Source organism: Hordeum vulgare, chromosome 5H (assembly GCF_904849725.1).
Source record: "Hordeum vulgare subsp. vulgare chromosome 5H, MorexV3_pseudomolecules_assembly, whole genome shotgun sequence".
Classification (NCBI taxonomy): domain Eukaryota; kingdom Viridiplantae; phylum Streptophyta; class Magnoliopsida; order Poales; family Poaceae; genus Hordeum; species Hordeum vulgare.
In genome coordinates, this window is record NC_058522.1 from 484,801,143 (window position 1) to 484,817,388 (window position 16,246).

General features: G+C 44.7%; 1 protein-coding gene across 1 annotated transcript; it reads left to right on the forward strand.

Moving 5' to 3' along the window:
* The first annotated feature begins 448 nt into the window (after window positions 1-448).
* On the forward strand, window positions 449-1,474 carry LOC123395968 (auxin-induced in root cultures protein 12-like). The gene has a single exon (XM_045090987.1). The coding sequence runs from the start codon at window positions 532-534 to the stop codon at window positions 1,324-1,326; it is 795 nt and encodes a 264-aa protein (XP_044946922.1). The 5' UTR covers window positions 449-531; the 3' UTR covers window positions 1,327-1,474.
* Window positions 1,475-16,246: the final 14,772 nt, after the last annotated feature.

Here is a 16,246-nt window from a genome sequence, read left to right on the forward strand (position 1 = left end):
TGAATCTCTTGTTTCATGTTTTCCTTGCATTATTGTTCCTATAAAAATCTAATGAAATGTGGCTCCAACATAAACCTTGTTAGGACTATTTAGGAGGACGTTTTTCTGATGGATCAGTTAATACAGTTGACTTGCATGATTAACGAGCAATTAACGGTGTAATGGACGTGACGTATATGCTTACCATTTGCGTATCTTCAAATGCTTCGTGCCTCTTAGCATTAAAAAAATACTCCTAAATGTGTGTTCTCGCCACATTACACGTCTCCCTGTACTTTCGATGTACTCCTATACTTATTATAAATCAGTTATATACTACGGAGGAGTATAGTTCTCTTAACCCTTGTGAACGTGAGATCACAGGGTCAACTCCTGGTTTTGGTCATAATAACGATCTTCCAAATTCGTTGCACCCACCCTTCTCGTTGCCTATATAAACTACCAACGTTGGCGCTTCCCCTCCTCACACTCCCAAGCTGCTTCCAAGAACAAAAACCTCTAGGTTCTCTAACCAGCTCGATCGTGCAGAAGATGGCCTCCGCGACGCAGCAGCACCGGCGCCGCCACGCCATTCTCCAGCTTGCCGCCCTGCTCGTCCTTGTCTCGCCGGCAGCGGCCGCTGGCGGCGCCTGCAAGAGCGAGAAGTTCCCTGCTGGCAGGAGCTACGAGACGTGCGCCGATCTCCCGGCCCTCGGCGCTGCGCTGCACTGGACCTACGACGCGGCGGCCTCGTCGCTCTCCGTGGCGTTCGCGGCCAAGCCGGCGAGCGGCGCCGGCTGGGTGGCGTGGGGCATCAACCCCACCGGCGAAGGGATGAAGGGTGCGCAGTCGCTCCTCGCCTTCAAGAACAACGGCGCATACGTCGTCAACACGTACAACCTCACCGGGTACAAACCGCTCAGCCCGACGTCCACTCCCATTGCGTTCAAGGCCACCGAGCTCGCCGCCGACGAGGGAGCCGGCGGTAAGGTGCGGCTCTACGGCACGCTGCAGCTGCCCAAGGGCATGGAGTCCGTGAACCACATCTGGCAGGTGGGGTCCGCGGTGGCCAACGGGGTGCCGGCCAAGCACGCGTTCGCGCAGGAGAACCTGGATGCCAAGGGCAAGCTCGTGCTCGCCGGTGCCGGCGCGCCGGAGGCCGCCCCGTCTCCTGATGCCGGTGATTCGTCCGCCGAGGCTGGTAGCATGGAGACGGAGGCGCCGTCGTCGCCCACGCCGTCCGGTGGGAAGAAGTCATCGCCGGCGGGAGCGGCGTCCACCACCCACGCCTCGGCTCCGGTGGTCATCGTGCTTCTCGCATTGGTTGGTTTCTTGGCGATTGTATGATGTGAGTGATATTAATTTGTCCACGGGAGGGAAAAGGATGTAGGATCGATCGAGCTAGTTTTATTATCTCTTGGATACCGATATATATCTTTCCTGTTCTTGTTTATTTTTGTCTGGGTTGGAATAAAAGTGATTGCTGCATTGTCAAGAGAGAGTTTTGATTTGTTGAGAGAACTTGCCGGGTGTGTTGGGTCAAACATCTGGCTTGTATTTAATTTTTAAGCAAAGTGCATATTCCGATTGATTTGATCGAGGAAGTCAACTCGAAAAGAATCATTGTAGCGATCCGATCGAGGTGATGTCTTTTGGAAGGAAATACACAAGTTGTATAATACTTCCGTCACGGTTTAGAAGGTACGGTTAAATTTACGTGTATTTTCACAATAGACAAGATTTAAGACGCATTGCATTTACTCCTAGCAGCTAATTAGTACCCTTGTATTATTTTTATATGCATGCATAGTGCGAATATTATTTTTCAACTCATCTTACAGTCAATCAATAACCACCTAGATTCTAGAGAATTTTCAATCACGTCTTTTAAACCATGACGCAGGTTGAATTAAATAACACCGACCCTTATAAAAACACAATAGAAAATGCAAATTACATCAAAATTATTGGGCGTGTTCAAGTCCTCTTCCTCCTTTCACCGGTGGCGCCGTGAGGAAAGCTTCCGCTTCTAGGCTTCCTATACCTAGTGGAGCAAAGTTGTTGAAACCTAAGATCTAGTAGAAGTAGCGGTCCAAAAGTGGTCATTATAGACCAGAAAATGCCGAATGAGATTGGTTATGAATGCATCAGACTAGATTATTACATCATGTAATTTGAGTTCTGAACCCCTGGTTAATTAATGAAGTCCATTTCACAAAAGAAAAAAAGAAAACATCGGCAGTCGTGATATATGTACCAAATCACAGTCTCAAAGTCGAAAAAGTCGGAGAGGGCATGCGGAATGTCCATGTCCAGCCAGACGTAGTCAGGGAACACAAATTTCATACGCTCCTGAGTAGGCCAAGGTTGGCCAACCTTCGTCGGTCGGAACTAGAGCCGAAGAACCAAGACATACACCCACATTGTATGTTTTGCATGACCGTGCCACCAAGATAAAACTGCAGAAGAAAAAGGTAGATATGTGGACAGATGATCCTCCAAATGCTTCTTGATGATGCGAAGCAACATTAGAGCATCTCCAACGGCAGCGTAAAAAATCCGTGTCCAATAAATTTTTTAGCGTGTCACTGTAGCAGTTTTGAAGCGCGGGGACCGGAGCATCTCCAACAGACGCGCTCTAGTGCGGCGCCCAATCAAGTCCGATCCAGCGGTCCCATCTGCAGCCGCTCAGAGTTTGCTGCGCGCGCAAGCCGGCGTACCAAATATGCTGCGCGCGATAGCGTTTTTAAGCGCGCGCCCAGAAGTTTTTAGCGCGCGCAGCGTTTTACAGCTTCTGCTGAAGCAGTCCGACGCCCAAAAAACGAATCTTTTAACGCGCGGAGAAGTTTTTAGCGCCTGTTGGAGATGCTCTTACATAGCCAAAGAAGAGGCGGGATACCCTATTCCATGTTACAAACAAGCCATCGTCTCTTTTTTTCTCGAATGCGCACGAGAGCGCGTATCATTTATTGTAGAAGAAAGGAAGAGAGCCCAGCCAAAATAGAGTTCACATTAAGTTATTATTACATGCAAGACTCATCCACTCCACCTAAGATCACGCTGACCAGACTACTCGCTAGTCTCCCACCGTCGAACCATCATAAGGAATGGTTCGAGCTCTCCTCGAAGAATACACGTGACAATCGATAAGGCGTTCACCACTTGTCTAGTTGTCTTTGAATGCAAGCCGCATAAAGAATTTGCAACGGAGCGGTGCCTGGAAATTCCAAGTCAATTCCACAGTAGGGGAGACCTTCATGGCCGCAAACTTGGCCGCATAAGCCGATCTTGCCGAAAATTGCCCGCCCATCTCCCAAGACCAAGTGATGGCATCTATTATAGCAGGTCAAGGAGCACCCCGGTGTCGAATGGCCAAATATGATGGAATTGGGCAAGAGCGGCCACATCCATAGACGGCCCAATGTCACGGGCCTAAGCTCCATCCGACAAGGCCTCAAAGAGAGTCGGTTTACCCCTCACCCGCTTGCTCACCCTACTTTAGACTTCTGGTGCAAGCTCCTCAGCCCTGAAGCCATCGGTCGAACGATCCTCCAAAAATAATATCCCACGCCCATCTTCGACAGTAGCTCTCGTGGCCGCACGGAAAAGTTGTGTGGCTTCAGCTGGTATAGAGAAGTTGAACTCAGACCATGACAGCTCTTCAGAAGAGTAGCAATAGTGTTCGGAGGCAGGGTCAAGGCAAGTATGGTGTGAACAACGTCGTCGTCTCCAATCGTCGATTGAAGACAAAGCTAAATTCATCCCTTACCCTACCACCCTGGTGAAAGGACGTGGAAGTCGCCTAGAGGGGAGGGGGAATAGATGCTTTAAAATAATTACGGTTTAGACTTGAATAAATATGAAATCAAACTAACGTTTAATTAGTCAAGCACAAAACCTAAAACAACTAGGCGCATCTATGTACACCAACAATTTATGTTAAGTAAGATAAACAACTAAGTGATAGTCAGATATATAACAAGAAACAATATGACTATCACAAAGTATAATGCACAAGTAAATGGCTCAGGTAAGATATAACCGAGGCACGCGGAGACCACGATGTATCCCGAAGTTCACACCTTTGCGGATGCTAATCTCCGTTTGAAGCAGTGTGGAGGCACAATGCTCCTCAAGAAGCCACTAGGGCTACTGTAATCTCCTCACGCCCTCGCACAATGCAAGATGTCGTGATTCCACTAAGGGACCCTTGAGGGCGGTCACCGAACCCGTACAATTGAAAACCCTTGGGGGCTGATACGTCTCCAACATATCTATAATTTTTTATTGTTCCATGCTGATATATTATCATTGTATAATACTTTTGGGGTATTTATTTACCAATTGATATTATGTTTTAGCACTAACTATTGACCCAGTGCCTTGTGCTAGTTGGTGTTTTCTACATGTTTTTCACTTTTCAGTTTTTCCATACCAAACGAAGTCCAATTGACGTGAAACTTTTTGGTAATTGTTTTGGGCCAAAAGAAGACCAACAAGCATCGGGGGAATGCTGGGGGCCACATGAGGGCCCCACAAGCCAACCCGGCGTGGCCTAGAAGGGCGCGCCTTGTTGGCTTGTGGGCCCCTCAAGGCCCTCCCAACTCTGTTCTATGGTTTATAAATTCTCAGATACCCTAAAACCCCTAGAAGCAGTCCCAAAGCACTTTTTACGTCCTTGCAAGTCTCTCTTCTAACGGAAGGCCATCTAGATCTCCGTTCCGGCACCGTGTGATATCTCTCCAACGTATCTATAATTTTTTATTGTTCCATGCTGATATATTATCACTCTAGAATACTTTTGGGGTATCTATTTACCATTTCATATTATTTTTTAGCACTAACCTATTGACCCAGTGCCCAGTGACAATTGTTGTTTTCTGCGAGTTTTTCACTTCTCAGGGTTTCCAAACCAAACGAAGTCCAATTGCCCTGAAACTTTTTGGTGATTATTTTGTGGACCAAAAGAAGCCAACGAGCATCGGAAGAAGGCTGGAGGCCTGACGAGGGGCCCACAAGCCATTAGGGCGTTGCCTCGGGGGTGGCTCCCTGATAGCTTGTGCCTCACTCGTGGCTCTCCCGACTCCGTTCTTTCGCTTATAAATTCTCATGTACCGTAAAAACACCAGAGGGAGTCCCGAAACACTTTTTCCATTGTCGCGGGTCTCTGTTCCGACGGGAGGCCATCTGGAGCTCCGTTCTGGCACCCTATCGGAGGGGGGATCGATCATGGAGGGCCTATTAATCAACCTTGTTGCACTCACGATGATGTGTGAGTAGTTCATCACAGACCTATGGGTCCATCACAGTACCTATATGGCAATCTATCTTTCTCTTTTGATATTCAATACAATGATCATCGCATCTTCGCTTTGATCTGCATGATGTAATTCACTTTTGCGCGGTGCGTTTGTTGGGATCCGATGAATTATGGGTTTATGCTCAGATTATTCATGATAAATATTTGAGTCTCCTCTGAATACTTATATGATTCTTATGTGCATGATTATGATAACTTCTTAATTCTCTCCGATCTATTGAAATAGTTTGGCCAACTACATTGATATTTCTTCGATGAGAGAGGTGCATTGTAGTAGGTTCAACCTGGCGAATTTCCTTATCTCAGTGACAGAAGAGGACAAGATGCGTCTTTGTGTTGCTGCTACTAAGGATAAAACGATGGAGTTTATTCATATTGCTTGAGTTTACTTTGTCTACATCATATCATCTTACTCCATGGATTAATTAGTTCGTCATGACCTGAATACATAGGGAGGCAAGCATACAAGCGCTCTTGAAGTGAAGTAACAGTAATAGGTGCAGGCAGGAGTGAGCCTATTTGTTTATGGACGTGATGCCTATATACACATGATCATTGCCGTGAATACTGCATAACTTCCCTCTTTTCTATTAATTGCCCAACAGTAATTTGTTTACACACTCTATGCTATTTTTCATGAGAGATGCCACTAGGGAAATTTATGGCCACGGGGTCTTTTCACAACATATTACTAAAACATTAAATACCTTGCTGCCATTTACTTTTATTTTATTTTATCTTACTATCTACAATTATCTACATACCTCACTTGCTTGCAAATAACAAGACAAGAGGATTGACAACCCTCTTGCCAGTGTTGGGTGCAAGTTGTTTGTTCTTCTGTGTGCAGCCGCTGAAGACGGTTGTGGTTGATTTTCCTATTTGTTCAATAAACCTTGGTTTCATAACTGAGGGAAATACTTACCCACTTTGTGTTGTGATAACCCGTTTCTCTTCACGGAAAACCCAACACAGATCATGAGTATCAGGAAGGATTTCTGGTGCCGTTGCGAGCGAATATCATCACCAACTACCAAGTAACTCCACGCAAAATTTCATTTGCTTGTTCCTCTTTTCATTTGCTGGTATATTTTGTTTGTCTCGTAATTTTTTTTATCTTTGCTTGCGTAGCTTGTCACTAGATTGCATCTTTGCTCTCTAGTTTGCTTGTGTTGCTTGTTACTTTGCTTGCTCGCTCACTATGTCTCAAGACACTACTAAGTTGTGTGACTTCTCAGATACTAATAATAATGATTTTATTAGTGTTAGGAAAGCAACTTATCTATATTGAAGGCCCAAGGGGCATATATATATTACACATGACTTGAGGTGCAAGGAAAGTAAACATAGACTAATAAGGACTCCTAGACTAATACTAATAGACTAATAAGGACTCCTAGACTAATACTAATAGACTAATAAGGACTCCTAGACTAATACTAATACTTCCTAACACCCCCTCAAATGCAAAGCGTATGTAATAGCATTGCATTTGAAGAAGTGTAATACAAAAAAAACAATGATAATCCAAATCCGCGTCTTGGGAATGTTGTCGTAGCATGAAGAGTCTTCAAAACTTGTCGAGTCGCCGAAGGAGAGAACAAAGAGATGACACATCAGAGGTAGACACCGCATCACTTGAAGATACAAGATAAGTCTCAAGAGAAGATGGGTTGTCAAAAGAAGATTGCACATTAAGAGGAAGACACCGAAGAGATGGCACATCAGAGGAAGACACCGCATCACTTGAAGATACAACATAAGTATCAAGAGAAGATGGGTTGTCAAAAGAAGATGACACATCAAGAGAATAAAGCATTGCGCGGAAAATCATAGTCCACGACAACCGTCGGCGAAAGCTCGGCGGATAAGGTACGATGGACGTAGATCGACAATGCAAAAGAAGTCCAGATAATCCTATAGAAAACAACAAGGGCAAGTAGGACACAAAAGTTGTATAGAAAGGATCAGGACCAAAGAAAAGGCCGACGGACAAAGGTATGGTGGACTCGCATGGCATGAGAAAACACAAAATATCAACAGATTTGGTGGACGCAGTGGAAAACAAAGAAAACTAGAAAACACACACTAGATTAGGGATGATGGCAGCGGAAGAGAAAAAATGTATCATGGCGGCGAAGGCCAATTCCAACCAGAGTGTGCGTGAGACGGTCCTGACTGTGTAGAAGGTGGTTGCTTAGTGCGGGAAGCCTGAGTCACAATACCAGCAGTACCCGTCGAGGAAGAACCTGAAGCAGCGAGAAGACGCTGAAGTCGCCGAATATCCTGCTCAGTCAAAGCGATGGCTGAAGCTGTCGAGGTAGATGACGAAGTCTCTGTAGATGATGATTGCACCTAGCGCAAGTGTTTCTTCTTCGTGTAGCAGTGGGACTCGATATGACCATCATTGTTGCAGTAGCCACAATGTGGACGGGGGCGACCTGAGCCTCCAGAAGGAGTGGGCAAGAGCGGCGGAGCACTCGAGTGAGAAGGGGTCGGTGCAGCAGGGGGCGTAGAAGTAGCCCGAGCAGCGAGCACCGAGGGAACCTCCAGCAAACCAGCACCACGTAAGCGAGTCTCCTCAGCACGAATCTCAGAAAGCGCCTCCATGAGAGAAGTACGGCCACAAGCAAACAACTGAGCATGCCGGGGCTCAAACTCCTTACGGAGCCGAGACATGAACTCGTAGACGCGATGAAACTCCAAGTTGGTCTGGACAGCCTGGCAACAGGGGAAAGTACGACAACCAGCAATGCGGAGAGAATCGAGCTGGCGCTAGATAGCAGAACTCAGTGCATAGAAGTCATCAACAGTAGAGTCACCCTGCTGAAGATCATGCTCCCGACGAACCACGGAGAGGTATAAGGCATCACCAGAGGGCGCATAGCACTGACGAAGGCGAGTCTACATCTCAAAGGCAGTAGGAAGGCCCAAAAACTCAGAGGCAAACTGAGACAGAACACTAGCAGTGAGAACAGCTGCAACACGAGCATCATCATCAAGCCACTGGGTGTAAGCGGACAGAGCACCGTGATGGACCTGAAGAGCCTCCTCATAAGCCAAGACCTTCTCAGCATAAGCACTCACAGCGGCCTCATCAACAAGCTTAGCCACATCCTTTGTGGCCTGAGGAGCATCCGCAGGAAGAGCCGGTGGGGTCGGCGGAGTAGGAGCCATGAGAGGAACCGGACATGGCGGACAACAGACCTCGCCAGAAAGAAAACCCCATAGACGGATGCCACGCATGTGAATACACATGAAGCCAATGAACACGGTGTAGTTAGTGCCATCAAAGATCACCAGACAACGAGGAACAACAACGTAGCGAATGCAGCGGACATTTTTTTTAATTTTTTTTGGAATCACAGTCAACGCACAGAGTCCGCGTCTGAAACTGCGTTCGCGTCGACAGGCCTCGATCTAGATCAGGAGCCGCCGCGATCAGGATCAGGAGCCGGCAGAAGTACCTATCGCGAGTTCTGGAGATGCCTTGACTTGCTCGATCTGGATCAGGAGCCTCCGCGTGACTGGATCAGGAGCCAGCCACCAGAGCAGACCTCGGACCCCGACCCTGCCTGGATCGGAACCAGCCACGGTTCGGCCGCTGCACCCCGCTGCCACTTCAGGATCCCCGTCCTGATCTGTTGATCTCGCGAGGGATCCAACGACCGGCTCTGCTTCCAGAACTCGCAGCGGCGGAAGCGGCGGGGCCAGTGCAGCGGATCGAGGATGAGTGCGGCGGCGGAAGCGGCGGGACCACGACGGCCGGCGACGGAATCTGACTGAAGATCACGTCCGCGAGAAGAAGATAAGCTAGCAGCCAAGCTAGCAGCAGCAAGCCGCGAGGAGAACACGTCCGCAAGAAGAGAGGATCTGTACGAGCACGAGTTGCGACGTGCGAGAAAAAAATAACCTAGGCTCTAATACCATGTTAGGAAAGCAACTGTTCTATATTGAAGGCCCAAGGGGCATATATATATTACACATAACTTGAGGTGCAAGGAAAGTAAACATAGACTAATAAGGACTCCTAGACTAATACTAATAGACTAATAAGGACTCCTAGACTAATACTAATAGACTAATAAGGACTCCTAGACTAATATTGTTACTTTCTAACAATTAGTACTGCTATACCACCCGCCACTAGTGCGGATGCCTTTGGTATTAATGTTGCATTGCTGAATCTTGTCATGAAAGCAATTTTCGGGAAGTCCTAATGAGGATCCCACTTCACATCTTAATACCTTTGTTGAAGTTTGTGATATGCAAAATAAAAAGTACATGGATAATGATATTGCAAAATTAAAATTGATTCCTTTTTTGTTAAGAGAAAAAGCTAAAGCTTTGATTTCATATTTACCTCGTAATAGTATTGGAACATGGGATAAGTGTAAAGATGCTTTTATTGTCAAGCATTTTACTCACGGTAAAATCATCTCCCTTCAAAATAAAATAATGAATTTTAAAGAAAATATCATGAACATGTTGCAAAAGTTTGGGAGAGGATGAAATTGATGATAATAAATTGTCCAACACATGGCTTACACTTGTGGATGATTATCCAAAATTTATATGCTGGACTAAACTTTGCGTCTAGAAATCTTCTGGATTCTGCCGTATGTGGTACCTTTATGGAGGTGACCTTAGGAGAGGCCACCAAACTTCTGGATAACATCATGGGCAACTATTCTCAATGGCATACCGAGAGAGTTCCAACTGGTAAGAAGGTAAATTTTGTTGAGGAAATCGCTACTTTGAGTGAAAAAGTAGATGGTATTATGAATTTGGTTGTTAATAAAAATACTCATGTTGATCCTAATGATACGCCCTTGTCTACCTTTCTTGAACAAAATAATGATTCTATTGATCTGAACTTTGTCTTGCAAAAATATTTCACGAACAATGCTTATAGGGGTAATTTCAATGCTAGGACGTATCTCGGTAATAATCCTAATGGTTATGGCAACTCTTATGGTAGTTCTTATGGAAGTTCCTCTACAAATTCTAATAGGATACCCTCTTATCTTGAGAACACAATAAAGGAATTCATTAACTCTCAAAAGTTTTTCAATACTATGGTAGAAGAAAAATTGCATGTTGTTGATACTTTGGCTAAAAACATGGACATGATTGTTCTTGATGTAGAAACTCTTAAAAAGATTTGCCGCATACGTATTATTGTAAAGAGATTATAAAATCTACCCAAGTTTTTATTAATGAAAGTAAGGAGAGGACTGCTACTTCTTGAACTTGCGTTGGCTTTTCCCTTGAAGAGGAAAGGGTGATGCAGCAAAGTAGAGATAAGTATTTCCCTCAGTTTGAGAACCAAGGTATCAATCAAGTAGGAGTATCAAGATGAGGCACCAATGAACCTGCACAAAAACAAACAAACTTGCACCCAACGCGATAAAGGGGTTGTCAATCCCTTCACGATTACTTGCAAGGTGAGATCTGATAGTGATGAAAGGTAAATATAAATAAAAGTGCAGCAAGGTATTTTTGGTATTTTTGTATGCAGGTCTGAATATATAATGTGTAAAATAGACCTAGGGGCCATAGTGTTACGGTGGGTGAACGAATTACTGTCGAGCAATTGATAGAATTGCACAAAGTCATGACGATATCTAAGGCAATGATCATACATATAGCCATCACATCCGAGACAAGTAGACCGATACTTTCTGCATCTACTACTATTAGTCCACACATCGACCGCTATCCAGCATGCATCTAGTGTATTAAGTTCATAACAAATAGAGTAACGCCTTAAGCAAGATGACATGATGTAGAGGGATAAATTCATGCAATATGATATAAACCCCATCTTTTTACCCTTGATGGAAACAACACGATGCTTGCCTCGCTACCCCTTCTGTCACTAGGTGAGGACACCACACGGTATGAACCCAAAATCAAGCACTTCTCCCATTGCAAGAATTATAGATCAAGTTGGCCAAACGAAACCAATAAATCCAAGAGAATTACAAGGATACGAAATCATGCATATAAGAAATTAGAGGAGACTCAAATAATATTCATAGATAATCTGATCATAAATCCACAATTCATCGGATCTCGACAAACACACCGCAAAAGAAAGTTACATCGGATAGATCTCCATGAAGATCATGGAGAACTTTGTATTGAAGATCCAAGAGAGAGAAGAAGCCATCTAGCTACTAGCTATGGACCCGAAGGTCTGTGGTGAACTACTCACGCATCATCGGAGAGGCAATGGTGTTGATGAAGAAGCTCTCCGTGCCCGAATCCCCCTCCGGCAGGGCACCAGAACGGTCCCCACATGGGATCATGCGGAGACAGAAGCTTGTGGCGGCGGAAAAGTATTTTCGTGGATCTCTCTATAGGTTTTGGGATTTTTGGGAATTTATAGGCGAAAGATGTAGGGCAAAGGAGGCAAGGGGGGCCCACGAGCCTGCTAGGCGTGCCCCCCGAGGGCGCGCCTAGGGGGCTCGTGACCTCCCACGAGACCTCCTGTCTTGGTTCTCAAGTCTTCTGCGTATCTTCTGTTATGGAAAAAATCACCCCGCAGGTTTTATTCCGTTTGGACTCCGTTTAATATTCCTTTCTGAAAAAGGTCAAAAACACGGAAAAAACAGAAACTGGCACTAGGCACTGAGTGAATAGGTTAGTCCCAAAAATGATATAAAATGGCATATAAATGGATATAAGACATCCCAAGTTGATAATATAATAGCATGGAACAATCAAAAATTATAGATACGTTGGAGACGTATCAAGCATCCCCAAGCTTAACTCCTACTCGTCCTCGAGTAGGGAAGTGATAAAGACCGAATTTTTGATGTGGAATGCTACCTAACATATTTGTTCTTTGTAACTTCTTTATTGTGGCATGAATGTTCAGATCCATAAGATTTAAAACAATAGTTTAATATTGACATGAAAACAATAATACTTCAAGCATACTAGCAAAGTAATCATGAACTTTTGAAATAACAAGGCCAAAGAAAGTTATCCCTACAAAATCATATAGTATGGCTATGATCCATCATCCCACACAACGAATTTAAATCATGCACAACCCCGGTATTGGTCAAGTAATTGTTTTTGCACTCTTACTTTCTAAAACTTTTTCAACTTTCACGCAATACATGAGTGTGAGCCATGGATACAACACTATAGGTGGAATAGAGTGTGGTGGAGGTTGTGAGGAAAAAAGGAGGAGATGGTCACATCGACTCGGCGTATCAACGGGCTATGGAGATGTCCATCAATAGATATCAATGTGAGTGAGTAGGGATTGCCATGCAACGGATGCAACAGAGCTATAAGTGTATGAAAGCTCAAAAAGAAAACTAGTGGGTGTGCACCCAACTTGCTTGCTCACGAAGACCTAGGGCAATTTTGAGGAAGCCCATCATTGGAATATACAAGCCAAGTTATATAATGAAAATTCCCACTAGTATATGAAAGTTAGAAAACAAGAGACTCTCCATCATGAAGAACATGGTGCTATTTTGAAGCACAAGTGTGGAAAAAGATAGTAGCATTGTCCCTTCTCTCTTTTTCTCTCATTATTTTTTTGTTTGGGCTCTTTGGCCTCTTTTTTTTCATTTCAATTTTTCTCTTTTTTTGGTGGGCATCTTTGGCCTCTTTTTTTTTTATTTCCTCACATGGGACAATGCTCTAATAATGATGATCATCACACTTTTATTTACTTACAACTCAATACTTAGAACAATAATGACTCTATATGAAATGCCTCCGGCAATGTACCGGGATGTGCAACGATCTATCTTAGCATATGACATTGAAACAACTCGCTATCTATCTTACGATCATGCAATGGCAAAATGAAAATGACGGCACATGTCATGAGACGAAACGGTGGAAGTTGCATGGCAATATATCTCGGAATGGCTATGAAAATGCTATAATAGGTAGGTATGGTGGCTGTTTTGAGGAAGGTATATGGTGGGTTTGTGCATCGGCGAAAGTTGCGCGACACTAGGGAGGCTAGCAATGGTGGAAGGTGAGAGTGCATCTATACCATGGACTCACATTTGTCATGAAGAACTCATATACTTATTGCGATAGTTTTGTTAGTAATCAAAACAAAGTGCTAAACGCATACTGCTAGGGGAAGGGTTGGTAGGTGTTAACCATCGCGCGATCCCGACCGCCAGACAATCAATAAATCAATTATGCTCTGACTTCCTAACATAGCGGTTCACCATACGTGCATGCTATGGGAATCACTAACCTCAACACAAGTATTTCTAGATTCACAACACCCTACTAACATGACTCTAATATTACCATATCCATATCTTCAAACTAATTGTGAGGAATGAAACTTCTCTTATTAATCAATGCACTTGAATATGAAAGTTTTTATTATATCCTCTTTGGATGCCTATCATATTTAGGACTAATTTCATAACACACGCCAATTACCAAGTTACGCTCTCAAAATGATATAAGTGAAGATCGAGACTTTTTGTTTCTACAAAATATGACATCGCCGTGCTCTAAAAAGATTTAAGTGAAGCACTAGAGCAAAATTATCTAGATCAAAAGATATAAGTGAAGCTCATGGGAGCAAAATTATCTAGCTCAAAAGATATAAGTGAAGCTCATGGGAGCTAAATTGCTTAGCTCAAAAGATATAAGTGAAGCTCATTGAGTATTCTAACAAATTCACGATGAGTGCATGTCCATCTCAAAAAGGTGTGCAGCAAGGATGATTGTGATACACAAAAAGCAAAGACTCCTATAATACACGACGCTCCAAGCAAAACACATATCATGTGGTAAATAAAAATATAGCTCCAAGTAACGTTACCGATGGATTGAAGACAAAAGAGGGGATGCCTTCCCAGGGCATCCCCAAGCTGTAACACCCTGGATTTTGCCCATTTCTTTTTCTTTGATTTTCATCTGTATTTGCTTTTCTGTGGTTTGATAGTTTTGAAACCTAAAGGGATTTCCCTTGATTTCTTTTTCTTAGTGTCTTGTCAATCTTAAAACCACCCCAAGACCTAGCCATTTCCATCTTGAGCCAATCCCAAGATTCTTTGGGAATATTCCTTTTTCTTTTAAAGGAATAATCCTGTTTGCCTTGAGTTATGAAGAAACCCCCATTTATATCTATCCAAAAATTCCCAAATAATTCTCATAAATATATTGGGTCATATCTTCCTCAGATATGACAAAATATTTCTTTTCCATGTTCAAAAATATTCCTCAATAATTCCTTTTCTGATTCTGCCCTATCTGTCAAGTTGTGAAGCAAGTACCCTTTTAATTTGCTTTATTGCTCTCAAAATTTGTAGGCACTCTTTCCTAGCCATATCATTGCCTCATGCCAAAATTCTACTCAATCTAGATAGTAAATATTTCTTGGAAAATTTCCAAAGTTTTTGATCCAGAAGAAGCTTTGTGAAGCAAGTGCTAGCTAGGAGTGTTCAAATGAGTTTAATCTTTGCCATCATCTCAATATGCTCAAATATTTCTCTCCACCAAATTTGGGCATCACACTTTCAACCATGTGACCATAGCTTCAAATCTTTGTATCTGGTCATTATTTGGGTTTGTGAAGCAACTATATTTTATATTGCTCCATAAATTATGAATTTTTACCAGGCCATTCTCCTATCTATAAAACCTTGCTAAACCAATTTTTAACTCATTTTATTTAGCCAATTAATCCCAGTAAGTCTTCTAAGTTTCTGTCCAGTGAGAAACTATATGAAGGAGGTGCCACTTGGGATTATCAAGATGGCATGAATTTTATAGAGCATCTCCATTACCCCAAAATATTCATCTCCTACAAGTTTGAGCTCAATCGGAGCATGTATGTGAGTGCCACATCAAAATTCCTATTCTGGACCAGATTAGCTAGTTCCAAAGCAACCCTGTCCAATTTTGATCATGTGCTCCTAAAATTTCACAGGATTGTAGTCCTTCCTACCCTAAGCCTCCCAGACATAACCTTTTGCTCTTATATATTTCTTGTTGGCCACAGTGTCAGTGCCAAGTTGGCAACAACAAGCTTATAGTGACTTTTCCCATCTCCTTAGTGATCCCTTTGTTGATCCATCACTTCGAGGCTGCCTTGGGGACCAAGAACTCCACCCCAGACAGGGTGTGCCAGCCCCTATTGTCCTCTAAGTGCCAGTGCGTGTGGTGACCACGCGTGTGGCATGCAATAGTCGTGCTCTGTGCAGTGGAGCCCTTGGCCTCGTCGGTTTCTCCTCTCCCCCGAGCTCTAGTCATGTCCAACAGCCTCCCCTCGTCGTCCCCTTCCTCCTGGAGCCCTCTCCCCCTCCGGATTCTGCCTCACCGTGCCGTGACGAGCCCCGCTCTATTTCTCCAGTAGCATCCATGTCATTTTCTTCCCCAATCCTTCCCGAGCTCGCCTGAGCTGTCCCATCCCCTCCTCTAAGCCTCTTGTAGCCGCAAGCATCCAGCCACGTCGCCCTGGAGCACCACTGCGTGGCTAAGGACGCCACGGTGGCCGTCCTCATCACCTCCCCATGGCCGGCTATTTGTAGCCCTCCCCGGAGCCCTTTGAGCTCACCTCGAGTCTCCTCTCTCTCTTGTGCTCCTTCCCAGCATCCTGCCCAAGCTCGAGGAGCTCTCCTCGCCCTCAATTGCAGCCATGGCCGCAGCCCTCTCCGGCCTAAATTCGCGCAATGTCGAACCCCTCCTCTCGCCATTGTTTCTCCTAGGAACCCCTGGACTTCGGCGTAGCTCCTCCACCCTTCGCCCTTCCCTCTCCCTGAGTGCGGCGAGCCCTCCATGTTCCACCCGCAGCCGTGCCCTGTCTCCCCCTTGACCGAGCTCCCCGAGCCTCCTCTGCACCTGTGACTGGTTCGGGCGGGTGCGACATGGTCCAATGGGGCCGCCGGTGGTCTTAATTTGGCCAGAAACGGCCGGAGCCGCCGCAGCCCTCGCCGGCCG

Coding starts and splice junctions, on each gene's coding strand:
- LOC123395968 (XM_045090987.1), top strand. CDS start 532: ATGGCCTCCGCGACGCAGCAGCACCGGCGCCGCCACGCCATTCTCCAG.